Source organism: Chiloscyllium plagiosum, chromosome 1, assembly GCF_004010195.1.
Source record: "Chiloscyllium plagiosum isolate BGI_BamShark_2017 chromosome 1, ASM401019v2, whole genome shotgun sequence".
Classification (NCBI taxonomy): domain Eukaryota; kingdom Metazoa; phylum Chordata; class Chondrichthyes; order Orectolobiformes; family Hemiscylliidae; genus Chiloscyllium; species Chiloscyllium plagiosum.
Genome location: NC_057710.1, coordinates 32,544,209 through 32,561,490, shown reverse-complemented (window position 1 = coordinate 32,561,490; position 17,282 = coordinate 32,544,209). Strand labels below are relative to the sequence as shown.

The following is a 17,282-nucleotide window of genomic DNA, read 5'->3' as shown; positions in this document are numbered from 1 at the left end:
AAATTGATCAGCCATGATCTTATTGAATGGTGGGACAATTGTTAGGGGTTGAATGACCTATTTCTGTTCCTAATTAGTATGTATGCTATTTGCAACTCTCCTTGTATGGTATTGTTGGTCTACCTATAGCACATGGACTGCACCAACTCAAAATGTCAGCTCACCACTATCTTCTTAAGCACCAACAAAGGACAGGCACTAAATACTTGCCCAGCCAATGATGCCCACATCACATGAATTAATTGTTAAAAATGTAAAAATTGGTGATAGCTTCATGGTCATCATTACCGAGGCTAGTTAGCTGAATTTAAATTCCACCTTGATTGGATCTGAACCTGTATCGTCACAGCATTAGCTTTAGATTACTCTTCCAATGACATTATCTCTATACTCACTCCCCCACTAAATCTATAATCCTCTGCATGTTCTTTGTATCCTCACAACTTGCCTTCTTACTTATCTTTGCATCATCAACACATTTGACTGCAGTACAGACTGTCCTTTCTTCCAGATCATTAAATTGTAAATATTTGAGGTCCCAGAAATGATCACCGCAGCACTGATTAGTTTGCCACTTGAAAATAATCCATTTATTCTGTTCTCTATTAGCCAAACCTCTATCCATACTAATCCATCACTCCAACATGATTGGCTTCAGTGCAATAATCTTTCATGTAGTCCCTTACTGAATATCCTTTCAAGCTAACATGTCAAAAATGTAACAGAAGCTGTCCACTTGCTTGGGTATCAGTCTATCAAAGCTCAAAGCCTTCCTTGACAAGGTAGATCATTTGATATGGCATTCCATCCACCATCTTAAATATGAAGCCACCAGCCATGAACAATGGGAGCAGAATTTACCATCTACACGATGCACCATGGCAACTTTCAACAGTAAGATCTTTCAATGGTATCAAGTATATGTCCTTCACTACCTAAAAGAATATGGCTACATGGGATGTATGGGAACATCACCATCTGGAAGATACCTTCCAAGCCACGTAGCATTTTGACTTGGAACTATATTGCCATTACTAAACTGTCAGTGGGTGAAAGGTGCGAAGTCCCTCTGTAACTGATGAATTTAGACTACATGGAATGCAGTGGCTCAAAGGTGACTCTTTACCATATTCTCAAGGGATATTAAGGATGACCAACAAATGCTGATGCTCAGATGTCACTTACAAATTAACAACAAAATATCTGGGTTTGAGAATATGTGGTTGCACAATTGTAGTGACCTGTCCTTTGAACCAAGGTCACTGACAATGCCTATCAAGGTTGCATTGGCTCAACCATTGTGGTTATATAGACATCAAGCCAATTTTGAGGCTGATATTGCCTTGTTAATGCTACGTGAAAACAGATTAAATTCAACTTGCATCTCACTCTGACTTCAATATCCCACTTGCAGCAGCTATATGATATTCCCACTCTATGCTGAATATCATAATGTAGAGGGTAGGAATTTAACACCTCCAATGGTACTCCCACTCAAATGTTTGGAATTTTGAGTAAAAGCAGGAAACAATACCAGTCGCCAGTTGTACTGCAAGAATGCAAAAAGAAATAGAGAAAGTGTCAGTTTGAAGCTGCTTTTATAGTGATTGGCTCTTGTATATAGAAGGTACTGTTTCATCCTTTAATTTGTTGGATCTCGGACTTCACAGTACCAAAACCTACTTATTACTAGAAAAACAAAACTGACAGGTTTCAAAAGACTTAACCAAGAGCAAGAATGCATTGTAATTCATTCTTCTAAGACAAACTGGTATTCTGTCACTTTGTCAAGAGCCTAACATCCTACAAGGCCCTTGGAAACATCACAAACAACATTGTTGGCTTTTAATTGTTCAACTTCATACAGCAACTTAGCAAGAAGCCTAGTTTCATACGTGCCCCCAACTATTTGTTATCATGCACAGGATACAGTCACTTTTCTCCCTTCCCTCTTTCAACAGGAGCCATACTAGAGAATGATGATTGGACACTTCATACAATTGAATTATGTCAATAACAATAAACCAATCATGGTCAGATGGCTGAATGATAATCAAGGTGATTACCACAAACAAGTTCAGTCAGCGCACATTACACAAAATGATTCACTTAGCACTTGTCATGTGAGATAATTCAGTCAGCATTTATTACACAGGTTAACACAATGTGTAGTGTGTTAGAGGCAGCAACATACTGTGGAGTTCAAACTCAGAAGCTGCAAAATTTAAATCTCAACATTTTATAACATTAAAATTAAAGATAGATTTGCAGTTACATAGCGCCTTGCACAATTTCAGGGCACCAAAAGCTCTTTATACCCTATAAAGCATTTATGAGTGTAGACGCTGTTGTAATGAGGAAAGGTGGAAGTCAATTTGTGTACAGCAAGCTCACACAAACAGCAGTATGATAATGAGCAAATACCTGCTTTATCATTGCTTCAGCCCCAAGAAATCAAACTGCTTTGAGCACACTTCAGAATATGCATCATCTGACATAATATGAAAATCAAAGCCAATTCTCAAAATGTACCACTTCTGGTTTTGTTAGCCGAAGTATCATGGAGACAGATTTTTGTGCACATCATGTGCCTGAGCCAGAAATAATACTGGGAGCCATTTTACTGGTTGATGAAGGTAAACTGGTTTAAGGGAAAAAAAATCAATTACACTAAATTAATTGTAGACTTATAGTCTAAATAGAATACTGTAAACTCATGGGAATATCCTTCCCTTAACAATATATTAGCAAGTACTTCACATTTATGCTACAATGTCCTTTCATAGCTTTAGATACTGAATCTACCATCATTCATTTTAGTGTATGAGGCCAAGTCAAGTCTTCTTTCAGCTTTTCACAATCTCAGCACCGGGACAATGAAACATTGGCAGTTTCACTCTGGTACCCAGGCACCATCATTTCAAACTTTAACAAAATGCAACACAGAAAGATTCAAAACTGTCCTCTCAGTCACTTAACACAAATGCATAGCTTTTGGAAAGAACTGATTTGGAATCTGTGTAAAATTAAAATTTTCGGCTTTGCACGAAAAGAACATGCATTAGAGATTCCGATGTAAACTCAATCTTTTTTATTTTTCCTTGCACCCTTTCCTAAAATTTGAGCAATTAGAAAATGTGTAAAACAAAAAAGGTCAACTTAAAACCTGCCCTGCATGTAGTAATTGATTTTCAAGCCTGGCATAGAATGTACTTCCTATTGTCCTGCCAGGCCATCTGCTGAGTGTCACCTTCTGCCAATTGCTTAGCAAGACGGCTGTCACAATGGCAGAACAAATAAAGCACACTGAGCGCACACATACACATACTCAACACAATACCAGGCTAGCTCCAGACCTCCACAAACCATGGGGTGGTGTGTTGTCAACGGATCAACTACAATCAAAAACACAGGAGGGGGAAAGGAGGCTTGGCACTCGAATGAAAGAATGTGCCCCTAAAATGATTCTCTGCATGCTGGGACTTTCTGTTCCTTTTTTGTAATTTAATACATTCCCCTCTCTTTCCTGTAAAAAGAGTCTTTTTTTATATAAAAAAAGACAGCACCTTCCCATATGTTGTTCCTCCTTCTTCCTGTTTTATCTTTATCCCCCCGTTTATATTTTCATTTTTTTTTAAGCAGTTAATTTCTGGATGGTTTTGTTGTAGTACTGCGTGATGGTAGGGGTCAGTGGGTTCCAGTTATTGGCATGCAGCTCGATGACTTCAAGGAGGAGGGACCGTGTCAACGCTGATTCGGAGGGGCCCAGCATCTTGTCGCGTGCTGCGGCTAGCAGCTCTGTCATCATCTCTGGCAGCTGTTCCTCCAGCAGCTTGCCTGTGCTCTGCAGCTGTCAAATGGGTAAAGGGCATAGGTCAAAGTTACACTGTCAACCATTTGAAAACACAATGCTTAAGAAAAGTCAGAGGTGGAAATTGAAAGTCATTTCTAGGACGATTTTAAATTGTTACCTCTCTTATTTCTCCCTTTTTACTCAAACTTTGAATGAGGCCTGCTTGAATAGGGTTTCCACCCTTGTGTTAGAGAGTAGAAAGTTTCAGTACAATAAATAACTCCAATGGCTCAAGCGACAAAGACACAGTTTACTGAGGTACCAGGTAATACAAGAGCCCGAGAATTAAAAGTCTGATCTATACTTGCTATCCCATCCCAACTAGGTTGACAGTTGGTGAACAACATTGGACCACAAATTGGAAGCGGTTGGAGAAATCAGCCATGTTTGCTCCCCCTCCTCCCCAACTTATTGGTATCTAGTGATCGCTGCATCTGCACAGAAACAAAATATTGCAGGTAATGCACTTTATGAATAGTCTTCCAACATTCACTGCCTGGGCACATATATTTACTCGAAACTGGAAAGATAGTCATAAATAAAAGTCCATTACAACTGGGCACAATAAATTTGAAGATATACCTTCCCTGCATGAATCTACTTACAATCACAATGTATTTGTAACTGTAATGTAAAAGCTACTAGTACTTTTTATAGTTACGTCATTTTGTATGTATCAGCTTTAAGAGAGAACAGCTGGCTATTTTTGTCAGCGTTAACTTTCTCAAAGCTCCCTGCATCATGCAACACAACATGAGAGAATCAGCCTAAAAATACTGTTCACATTTTGTTACAATCCTTTGCTTGTAGTTACTCAAGTGCTAGGAAGGTCTTAATTTTCCTCCATCCTCTGTCCACATGGTGGGAGTAGTAGACTCAGATGCAATTCCTTGGTCTCAAGAACTTTCTTTAAGAATGAACTCAAGCATGAAATCATGTCCTACTTTTGTGGTGATGTAAAATGACTCAGTATTCTCAATACCCAACTTAGCCTTCTTTGGATTCTAGCCTAAAGAGGGTAATTTGATTGCCAATTATACCCAGATTGGTTAAATGTGGCAATATTTTCACTTCACTGTCTAACTGTTTCTGCTGTACTCGACAATAAACAGTGTGGCGGAACAGGGAGTATCAATGTGGTTTAATCAGTGATGATGGTGTAAATGTGGATTAGTAATGGCCCCCTTCTCTATCATCTCCAGGAATGACTATTAATTAGGGCCTCAGAAAAGTTCACCAATCAGAATGAATACTGATTTTCCTAACCCATTGCAAGCCAAAAATCTTTTAGTGCTACAGGAATAACTAACTAACCCTGAACTGTTCAGGACTCTGTATGGCAGAGCCCAATATGAAAGATTATAAAACTGTTTAGATTCACCATAAGACCAATATTGACATTATCTGCTGGATTTTAAAGACAGTCTGTACGAACTCTAACACTGAAAACATTAAATAAAAACTTACCTCCATCGAGCAACACAGAACGGCATCTTCTTTGACATCTTGTGATTGTAACAGCTAAGGCGAGGTGGCAAAATCCGATTTATGGAAGCAAGAGAATAAAAAAGGAAAGTTGACTTCTCAAAAATTCAGAGACTTGCAATGACATTATTATGGAAAGTTTACTGACATTTATACTGATCATCGCAATTTGTGATGCACAGAGGCTTACAGGCCAGGGACATTTTCCTTTTAGATCACTTTTCCTCAGAGCCTTCTCCAATTTGCAAGCCGAGAAGGCAGGGAACTTACAATCCAAATTGTAATTTTCTACCTTGTTTCCTCTAAATGGAAATGTATCTCTTAAGATTATTTATTTTTACTGTTTTAAATATTCAGCAGAAGGTACTTAAAGACTTGAGGGTTAATCAACATGCCCAAGTGCTTGCAAAATGCTTATGTCCTGTATATTAGAAAGGACCAAAGGCCAAGCATCTGCTCTTCATCTTTACCTCACACAATTCCACAGTCACATCATAAAGATACAATTTAAACAAGACTGTAATGCTGATGTTAGAGTGCTTGCAAATTTTACATTCCAATTCCTCTTAGCCATTTGCAGAATTTGTACATTTTAAGATAAAAGAGAAAATAAGGGCTTTGATTTTTATGCCTCCATGCATTTTGGAGCAGAGGCAGAGGGGATTAAAAATGGTGTGTAGAACTCAATTATGGGTTTGACCCCACACTCCCATCATGTCAGATTTTAATGGGATAAGGATGTCGTCAATGAGGCTACACTCAACAATTCCACACTTGCCTACTCCAATGTAGAAATGCGCATTTTAGATCCCCCACTCCATTTTAATGGAATCATTGAATCATGTAGCACAGAAGAGGCTCATCAGCCCATTATGACTGCACCAAAACTACATTAAATCTACACTAGTCCCACTTTCCAGCATTTAGCCCAAAATCTTGAATGCTATGACATGTCAAGTACTCATCCAAGTATATCTTAAAGTTGTGAGGTTTTCTGCCTCTACTACCCTCCCAGGCAGTGCATCCCAGAATTCAACGACCCTCTGGCTGATTTTCTATCCCTTCAAATTCTCTCTAAACCTCCTGCCTTCACCTTAAAATTAAGCTCGCTTATTACTGACCCTTCAACTCGGGGGTACAGCTGCTTTCTATCCACTCTGTCCATGCCCCTCTTATGCACCTCATCTTATGCACCTTTTGTTAGGACATGTAGTTGATGACACCTCCGAGGTGTCATGAATCAAAGCAGAATACTCTTACCAAGCGGGGAAACAACAGTGGTTCCTGCAATTCTTTCATTGACAGACAGTGAAATGCAAACAATGAAAAAAACCTGTTCTTTCAATTTCGGTCATTAAATGCTATATTGGAAGTTAGATTAATTTTTATTAAAGTAGTTGCATATAGGCTTTAATCTTTGAAAGCTAAGTTAATTAACCATTGCATTGATCAAGGTCAGAAGTCACATGATATCAGGTTATAGGCCAACAGGTTTATTTAAAATCACAAGCTTTCAGAGTGCTGCTCCTTCATCAGGTGAAGGGACTTCATCTGATGTAGGAGCACTGCTCCGAAAGCTTGTGATTCAAGTAAACATGTTGTCGTGTGACTTCTGACCTTCTCCATCCCAGTCCAATATTGGCACATGCACATCATTGAGGAGAAAGTGAGGACTGCAGATGCTGGAGATCAGAGCTGAAAATGTGTTGCTGGAAAAGCGCAGCAGGTCAGGCAGCATCCAAGGAGCAGGAGAATCGACATTTCGGGCATAAGAAGGGCTTATGCCCGAAACGTCGATTCTCCTGTTCCTTGGATGCTGCCTAACCTGCTGCGCTTTTTCAGCAACACATTCTCAGCAACATGCACATCATTGCCTTGATCTGCATTATGTAAATGTTAAGATTCCACTGGGTAAAGTGTTAGCGTGTATTCAAAACTGAAGAGAACACTGCATGAGATCCCTAGTGTAATAACGTGAAGAGACTTAAATGTCTCGAGTCCTTTTAAAAGAGAATGAATCTTCAGTAGCTTTCACCTAAAGAAGAAAAAAGTCCCCAGCCTACTCCTGACTTGCTTTTGTTGACAGAATATCTGGTATAACTTAGAAAAGAAAAGCTATCTGGGCATTCAGTTTCAATCGACATCACAGTTTACATTTCCCAGGGTGTATTACTAAATCATAGCTCATATGAATGCTTGGATGAGCTTCAAAAGATCCTGAATTGCTTAATCAGCAGGATTCACATTTTGTGTTTGCACCGTGTTCATGTTTTGATTAAGGTTTTATTTTGTATCTGTAATTGTGTCTGTATATATCTAGAAGAAAGTGAGGACTGCAGATGCTGGAGATCAGAGCTGAAAAATGTGTTGCTGGAAAAGCGCAGCAGGTCACGCAACATCCAAGGAGCAGGAGAATCGACGTTTCGGGCATAAGAAGGCTTCCTGAAGAAGGGCTTATGCTCGAAATGTCGATTCTCCTGCTCCTTGGATGCTGCCTGACCTGCTGCGCTTTTCCAGCAACACATTTTTCAACTCTGTATATATCTACATTTGATACGTTGATGACCTGGACGCTTGTTTTTATAACAGATTCACTACAGGGGGCTGTATATTTTTGGATGAGTTTTATTAATGAGAGGTTTTGCAGTAGATCATTGTAATTTTTTTTCATTTTTTATTTCAAGGCCCCAAAGTCTTGTGATTGAGTATGGAGAATATAAGGGGCAGAAGGCACCGAGATGTCATAGGGAGCATGAGGGAGGATGGGGTTATGTGGGATATGGTGAATACATGAAACATTGGATATAGAGAAGGCACATAGGAACTAAATGAGAAACGGGAGCATGAGTACAGTCGGTTCTGCTATAAAATGTATTTCTTCAATGCCAGTTGACTTTAATGAAGAATTTAGGCTGTTATTTGTAGAACAGAAACTTTCCTGACCTGTAGTGCTTAAAACGCGATTCCGGCTCCATTAGTTTAAATGATATGGCTATTGCTCGATTTTCTTATAATGTGAGATTGCATGAGAATGGAACCATCACGTTATATGAGAACTGACTCTAGTCTATAATGGCCCATTAAACCTGCTCTGCTGTTCAATACAATCATGGATGATCTTGGGCTTTGTCTCTACTTAAATGTCTGCTCCCCATATTCCTGGATCCTGATAGACCAAAAATCTATTTTTGCTAGCTCTGATTATATTTAATGACAAAGCAATCACAAACCTCTGAGTTAGAAAATTCCAATTATTCACAACAGTGAGGTATATTCAGTTCTGATATAACATGATAGTTCCATTCTTGTGCGATCTCACATTATAAGAAAATTATGCAATAGCCATGCTATGTAAACTAATGATGCTGTAATGGCATTAGTGTTGTTACGAAGGTGTAGAGGTCCTGTACTTTTAAGAGAATTGAAAAGCTACCAAGGCCTGCCGGACACAGCACAAAGTGTTCTGAACATGGTAACAATGTAACATTTGGTTGAAACAGCTAGCAGCAGCTGGGTTACCATGAGACAAAAACAAATTCAAATTTGGCCAATATGCCTCAAGATACCAAAATCCAATCAAGTTTGAATTTAGTATTTTGATAATATTAAAACCAATGAAATGGTCCAATGTTTTGGGATATAAAACTGGATGTTTTTGAACAGTTGAGGGAGAACTGCCAAGCCACCAACAAGTACAGACTGCCAGCAGAACCGCTCTCTGCAAGGTACGTGGTTATTAGAAGTTTGCGCAGCAGAACATCAAAATGAAGAAAGAGGAAAATCTGCACAGGAAGATACAAAGTGAAGATTCGACAGCTGACCAGTTTTGAAAGTTGAATTCTTTTTGTTAAATCTTAATCTGGATTTTTAAAAAAATTGGACTAGTATCGTAGAGTGGGAGGTAAAAGATAGGTTTAAGAGAAAGGAGTTGTAAATAGCTGTTGGTTTTAATATTCTCTGTTGGACTTAAAGTATAAAGTTGTTAATTTTTACTTTAAATAGTGACCTCTGGGATAAGTCTTTGCCTCTCAAATTTTAACAGATTAAACCTTTTCTGTGTGGCAGGTTTAAATTGGCAGAGGGGTTTACCCCGTGTCGTAACAGAGTCAGAGTCAGAGTCAATGCAGGTAAAGAAAGTTCATGTTCTATAAATAAGTCTAAGTTCTTCAATCGCATTAAAGCCATTTCGCATTGAAGAAACAGCAGAACTGACTGTAATTTCTCATCTCAGTCCGAAATGAATCTCAGTCCTAAATTCACACTAAATTTGTCCTGCCATGTTTTAGATTCCTCGACCAGAGAAGTAATCTCTCAACATGTGTTAAACACCTTCAGTATTTTATAAGTTTAAATGAGATTGCCTTTTCTTCTAAATTCCAGAGAATATAGTTAGCTTCTCACCATCGGGCAAACTCCTCACTTCAGGCACTTAAGTATGGAGACCAAAATTGAACATACTACCCCGGGTAGTCTTACCAAAACCCGAAGTATAATTGCAGCAAGTTTTCTTAATTCTACTACTCCAATCACCGTGCAATAGAGAAACTTATCATGTACCTTTCTGGTTGCTTGCTGAACCCACAGGTTGGCTTTCTGCATTCCGGGTTTAAGTATATCAGAGTTCCTTTGAACATGAATATTTGCAAGTATTACACCTCTTTCCTTCCTATCAGAAAGATGTTGTGAAACTTGAAAGGCTTCAGAAAAGATTTACAAAGATGTTGCAGGGGTTGGAGGATTTGAGCTATAGGGAGAGGCTGAACAGATGGGGCTGTTTTCCCTGGAGCGTCGGAGGCTAAGGGATGACCTTAGAGGTTTATAAAATCATTAGGGGCTCGGATAGGATAAATAGACAAGGACCTTTCCCTGGGGTGGGGGAGTCCCGAACTAGAGGGCGTAGGTTTAGGGTGAGAGAGGAAAGATACAAAAGAGACCTAAGGGGCAATTATTCACGCAGAGTGTCATACGTGTATGGAATAAGTTGCCAGAGGATGTGGTTGAGGCTGGTACAATTGCAACATTTAGAAGGCATTTGGATGGGTATATGAATAGGAAGGGTTTGGAGGGATATGGGCCGGGTGCTGGCAGGTGGGACGAGATTGGGTTGGGATATCTGGTCGGCATAGACGGGTTGGACCGAAGGGTCTGTTTCCATGCTGTACATCTCTATGACTCTTAAACATACTCTTCTTTTTTTAAATGAGGTGACGCAAACTATAGGGAATAGGATTGAACATGGAGGCGCCACACTAGTAGGTGGGATGGGATGAGGTGGGTGTCAGTCATCATTAAAATGGCCATCAGTCTTCCATTATCGCCTTAGACCTATCTCTATCCAGTCACTGCTTCCCTGACACAAAATATATGGCATACAAGATGTTTTTAAAAGGAGACAAATCTGTTGAATTAGAAAATCTTCAGACTGGGCTTTCCTATCTCCTCCACTAAAATCTATCTCTGGATGGTTGTTATCTGGTTCATTCTTTATGCAAAACCTCTCAACCTGTGCATAACAGTCAATACTTATGTTCCCAAAGTACAGCACCTACTAAATTATCTTGCAGTCTGACAGCAGACTTAACTTTACCGCAGGATATCCAACCAACCTTATATCCTACATAATGGATCTTTTGACTACTTTCTGTCACCTGGTCATTTCCCACAATTTTGAAAGCCAGGAATGCTCTACCTGAAAGATTAGAGGAAGAAGATTCAATACTAACTTTTAAAAGGAGAATATTTGCAGGGAAAAGCAAAGGGGTTTTGGGAAAGAGAAGGAGAGCAGTGAAGGAGAGTAGAGTACGACGGCCAGGTGGTATTTTTGCTGGATTGTTAATCTAGAGACCCAGGTAGTGTTCTGGAGATCTGCCAGGCCAGGATTTGAACGCAATAAAAATCTGGAATTAAGAGTGCGATGATGACCAGAAAATCCCATCAGGTTCACTAATACTCTTTAGGGAAGGAAACTGCTATCCTTATCTGGTCTGCTTACATGTGGCTCCACACCCACAGATTCTTAACAGTTCTCTGAGCAATTAGGGACGGGCAATAAATGCTGGTCTATTTCTTGTGAATAAATTAAAAACAAAATTTGATAGATCTTTCAAACAGTTGGCACAAGCAGAAAGCGCCCAATGGTATCCTTTTGCATCATATTGTTCTATAATTTAATGCTCATCAATTTTTATTGATTGACACAAATTGATGTCTGAGAATATGTTCTTCATCTAGTATTCAACATAAATTTTTTATAATCTCATGTTCTGAGCATTTTGAAAACCAGGATCATGTCCCCTCAGTGTCCTTTTCAGCAGTAAACACAAATTCAGTGACACTTCTGGAATTGTCAATATGATTCGCAAGAAAACTTACTGCTAGTTATGTACCTTATAGAGTACTTTTTCACCTCATCAATTTTCACTCATCAAGGCACTGACTGTTCACTGAAATACAGCTCAAAGGGCATGAGGCACACAACCAAAGTGGTTATTAACACATGAGTGATGACAGCTTTCCAACTATAGAAAACATCACAATCAAACCTTAATTTGCCTCAAAATCAACACATGGAATCTTCCATTGGGACCAATGAATAATCATCAGGATTGGGAATGCTCGCTAGTTTTCATCTCAGATCAGTGAAGAATCATGACACCAACTGCATTGTCATTACCATCCGCTGGATGTGATTAGCTACTCATCAAGAGCCATTTTTTTAAAGCAGCCTCTTGCCTGGTTTGTCAGTTACTCATTTATTAAACTTGCTGAACCATCAAAGGATCTCTGCTTCATTAGGTTTATTTAGTTTAGCTAGTTTACAGACATAAAGATTTATCTAAACAATGTAAGACATGCATTTTTCAAAGTGACTTGAATGTAAATGATGCTGGAAATGCCTATCTTGAATCCTTTTTTGTGATGCTGCTTTTGAAATGCTGTTAGGTCAGAAATGACACATCGATGACTCAACAATGAGGAGGGGTGGTCACATATCCAAGTCAAGATGGTTTGAGATTTGGGAGATAAAAATGCTACCATAACATTACTGCTCCTTTTCTTCTCACTGATGGGGTGGAGAAGATCAAGGGTAGAGGATGTGGTCAAACTAAACTTGTCAAATTACTGAAGGATAGAAACATAGAAGATAGGAGCAGGAGGAGGCCATTTGACAGATCATCTAACTCAACAGATTAATCCTGTTTTCTCCCCATAACCTTTGATCCCATTTATCCCAGTGCTATATCTAGCTGCCTCTTGAATGCATTCAATGTTTTAGCATCAACTACTCGCTGTGATAATGAATTCCACATGCTCACCACTCTTTAGGTAAAGAAATGTCTCCTCATCTCCATCCTAAATGGTCTAGCCCAAATCCTCAGACTGTGATCCCTGGTTCTGGACATACCCTCCATTGGAACATCCTCCCTGCATCTACCCTGACTAGTCCTGTTAGAATTTTATAAGTGCCTGAGATCCCCCCTAATTTGCCTGAACCCCAGTGAAAACAATCCTAACCTAGTCAATCTCTCCTCATACGTCAGTCCCACCATCCCCAGAATCAGCCTGGTAAACCTTCGCGGCACTACCTCAAGAGCAAAAGCATCCTTCCTCAGAAAAGGAGACAAAAACTGCACACAATTTTCTAGGTGTGGCCCCACCAAGGCCCTGTATAACTGCAACAACACATTCCTGCTCCTGTACTCGAAATCTCTCACAATAAAAGCCAACATACCATTTGCCTTCTTTACCGCCTGCTGCACCTGCATATCTACCTTCAGCGACTGGTGCACAAGGACACCCAGGTCCCACTGCACACTCACCCACCCCTCCCCATGTACAGCTATTCTGGTAGTAATCTGCCACAATGCTTTTGCTTCCAAAGTGAATACCCTCACATTTATCATCTGTCCTTGATTTGCCCACTTACCCAATCTGTCCAGATCATGCTGAAGGATCTCTGCATCCTCGCCACAGTTCACCCTCCCACTCAATTTGGTATCATCTGCAAGCTTTGTGTATTGTAGAATGCATTGGTGCTGGAGGGTTTGAAAGCAGCAAGTCTAGTGGTAGGGGTCACCTATCAAACAAACCGTTCTGTCCCTACTGGTGTTAAGTTGGAGTATTGCTGTGGTGGCACCCAATGACTTGAGCATGGAGAAGCTATTTGAGGTCAGGAGATGAGCTTCTGGCTTTCAAGTAGCCAGCCTTTTCCTTCACTCCAATGACATGGTTTTATCATGGTCAATCTACTGCATTTCCTAGTGCAAAGGTATCACTTGATGACACTATTGATGGCTCCTTTATTGACCAATTTTTCATATAGAAATACCTGAACAATTCTGAACATCCTGGCAACTCAATAATGATATTTATAAGACAATTCTTGTGATAACAGCTTATATGAAAACTTTCACCTTTCTTAACAATTCTCATGTAGGTCAGGGAGACTGATGTAACTATGAACTCTGTGCACTCATAGGCAGGGCACAGTAGAAACTGGATACAGAATAAAGCTGCTTTTGGTGATATCTATGGCTTAATATTTGATTGTATAGTGTTTCAGGAATTACTCGGACTAACCACCCCATGTCATCACTATGTCCACTGATGCTCCACGCATTTCTCTTGGACTTTCATGTCCTGTGAATTTTTCATTGGACATGCTTGTGCTTCTTGTTATATGGATCATGACTGACCTCTATCAACCTGCTGCTGTTCAACAACCAATTGCAGTGTTTTCTCCATGTACCTCTTCCAATATAGCTTGCGAGATGATCCTTCTTCTTGCAGTTATTACACGCTGTCTTCACAAATGAACAATTCTGTGCCCAATACTGGCTTGAGCACCAGTCGTAGCTGTTTCTAACTGCTTTTGTCAGCAGCTTCAGCTTATTCAACTCCAGCTTATTCAGTACAGCAGACAGTTGTTAACTCAGGCAAAAGTGAGGACTGCAGATGCTGGAGACTAGAGTCTCGATTAGAGTGGTGCTGGAAAAGGACAGCAGGTCAGGCAGCATCCGAGGAGCAGGAAAATCGACATTTCAGGCAAATGCCCTTCATCAGGATTGGGGACTCATTCCTGATGAAGGGCTTGTTCACTCATACTTCTCGAGTCCTGTTCTGCCATATTCATGGACAATGTTGTACGGCAAGTTAACTTTAACAATGTCAGCAACTTCCTCCATGTTATAAACCACACATAAAATGGTCTGATAATGTTCTCTTTTGAAATTCTCCTCAAGCACAATGGATGTATACCTGTTTTCAAAGTCATGATAAACTTTCTGATATCCTCAGCAGGTCATTAGCGATGTGCAATTGCCAATGGCTTGGGACTCAAGTGCTGCCCAAACTTCAAATGCCTGACAGAAGAATGTCTTTGATTGAGCAGGGATGTAGTGTTGCACACACTTTTGGGCTTGTTTGGTAAGAAATAGAAACCCGAACTTTCACTGCCTGATTATCAACCAGATGATCAGGAATATCCAATATATTCCAAAGCTGTGCATGTTAAGTGGATTGGCTATGCCAAATTCCCATAGTGACCAGGGATGCGCAGTTTAGGTGGATTAGCCATGGGAAATGCAGGGTTACAGGGACATGGTAGAGGGGTGGGATGGTCTTCGGAGGGTCTGTGTAGACTTGATGGGCCAAATGGCCTGCTTTCAAACTGTAGGGATTCTATTATTAGAAGTAAAAAGCATCTCAATTTGTTCCACACGTGTGCTGAAAGACGCTCAATCGTGACTATATTCTCCAGTCATGCTTGTTGATATAGGCATCATCAAGAGTCAGTCCACTCATATGTACAAGAGGCTGGATTTCTAGAACTATTGCTCAGGAAATTAAAACTTTAGAATTCTCCTATCTTGCTGGAAGTCTATCCAACCCAGATTTGTGCACCAAGAGACATCCACAATCCCACCTTATTGATGGTTTAGTGATTAAGGAATCACACTGAACAACAGTCATTTCAATCTCCATGTCCATTCATTGTTACTTTCACATACAATACTCTGAATGTTCATTGGACATCCTTGAGCTTCATACAGTATGGATCTCAAGTGACCCTTCATTGATCTGCTGTTGTTTGACAACCATTTGTAGTGACGGCTATCACTTTTCACGAACAGTAGCAGAGATTGGGTGTGGAATAAAGCTGCTTCCCAACCTCATGTCCAGAGACCACCCAATCCATCTCCATGGGTCCAGCACGAGCACTCCGTTTCCAATAGCCATCAGTTTTTTTAAATATCATATTGCACAATCTAACACCTGGTTCACTTTTGTAAAACGAAAACTCACATAAGGATATCGACATACTGACAATTGTGTCAATAAATAGATTAATTCTGAAAGAAGATGATTGGTTGCAATCTGAATTTGGAAAGTTGTGAGCTATTGGTAGAGTGCTGTTAAGACCAACCCTACCTGCAAACATTATGCCACAAACTAACTGTCCCTTTAAATGCTCTACTTCGAAAACTATACATGACTTTTTTTTAATTGTTCTTTTCTGTGGTGATTTGTTCATCTCAAATTACGGGATATTCACTGCCACTTTGCTAAAGTGTATTGTTTAGACTCGCCAAAAATAACCCCAGAAACAATACAAGTGCCTCTTTGTTAAAAATGGGGGAGCTGGAAGTGAGGATGAACAAAGTGGGAGTAAAAACTCCTGGATTCTATCAAAACACCCTGACAGCTTGGAAGAAGGAAAGAAAAAAAAGGAAAAATACAAGTTACACTGTGTTCGAAGCAAAAGTTTAAAAAAACTGGCAAAGGCAGGAATGTTTTGGAGTAAAGTTTTAAGATGAATTTTACACTTTCTTTTGAGTAAAAAGTCAGCCAGATGAACAATTGATCACCTGGAAAATCAAAATAATTCTACAGGTGATGAGATGCTCCTCAGCAAACAGGAAGATCCTCTGGGATTGTTGTGGACATAAATATCACTCAGTGTACCTTGTGATTCATGTGCTTCATAAAAGGCTCAGTTGGCAACATACTGTCCTGTACAGTGCTGAACCTCTTATCAAGGACAGAGTTCCAGTATAAAGGCAGTAGAGACACAAACATATACTCAGTACTTTTCCAGCAAACTCCTGAGCTGTGAACTCACCCCTCCCCCATTATTAGGGAAGAGGAGCCATTGTTAGGCTATTGAGGATCTTGTGGCCAATTGTAGGCCATTAGGATCTCACTCTGCATTTGCTGTCATGATATGTTGGGTAGGAAGGCAGAAGGGTGATGGCTTGCCTGGAACTTTAACAGCTTGAGCTAAAAGGGTGAAAGGAGGTTGGAGTATCTTCTTTGAAGGATCCCTGGTTCCCAGTAGCAGCACCTTCTACCAAGATGGGGACTTTCTTCTGTCCCTTTTGTCTTGACCTCAAAACCCAACCTCCTACTCTCTTCGCTAGGGACCTGATCCACTCCCAACCAAAATCTCCAGGCTTATCTTGAAGTCTGGTATCAAACATTCTTATTCTCAGGACTCTCTGCAGTCCCAATAGTAGCCCCTACTGGGGTCTGTCATTGCTGGGATTACCCAGTAGCTGGCCAATTAGATTGGCTGGCAGCTCTTGAGAATAGAACTGGAGGGAATGGATATCCCAATCAAACTTTCCTAAGGTCAACCCCAGCATATTATTGATGCAGAATGACCCATGTAAAGTCAATTGAGGCTTTGACCTAGGGCAGAGGAAAGTGAGGAATGTGCTCCTAGCTCAAAACGTTCAGCCCAAAATTATCTTAAGCAGTTGTAAAGGATAAGGTTCAAGTGGAATGGTGTGGAATTCTGGGCATCACTCTGCAGGAAGATATCGAGATATTGGAGAAGACACAGAGAAACGTTTAAAGAACAGACAGGATGAATGACTTCAGTTCAACTACAGTATATAGAGACACTATAGGTTTGTTCTTCTCAGAACAGAGAATACTTGAT

General features: G+C 40.0%; 1 protein-coding gene across 4 annotated transcripts in view; it reads right to left on the bottom strand.

Annotated features, from left to right (window-relative positions):
- Positions 1-434: 434 nt before the first annotated feature.
- ctif (CBP80/20-dependent translation initiation factor) overlaps positions 435-17,282 on the bottom strand; it is a 233,642-nt gene continuing 216,794 nt past the window's right edge. For all 4 annotated transcript variants that reach the window (XM_043717817.1, XM_043717726.1, XM_043717902.1 and 1 more), the window contains 2 exons: positions 5,321-5,374; positions 435-3,850 (listed from right to left, as the gene is read on the bottom strand). In XM_043717817.1, the coding sequence (XP_043573752.1) occupies positions 3,635-3,850; positions 5,321-5,374 (270 nt within the window). In that variant the 3' untranslated portion in view covers positions 435-3,634. The remainder of the gene's footprint in view (positions 3,851-5,320; positions 5,375-17,282) is intronic.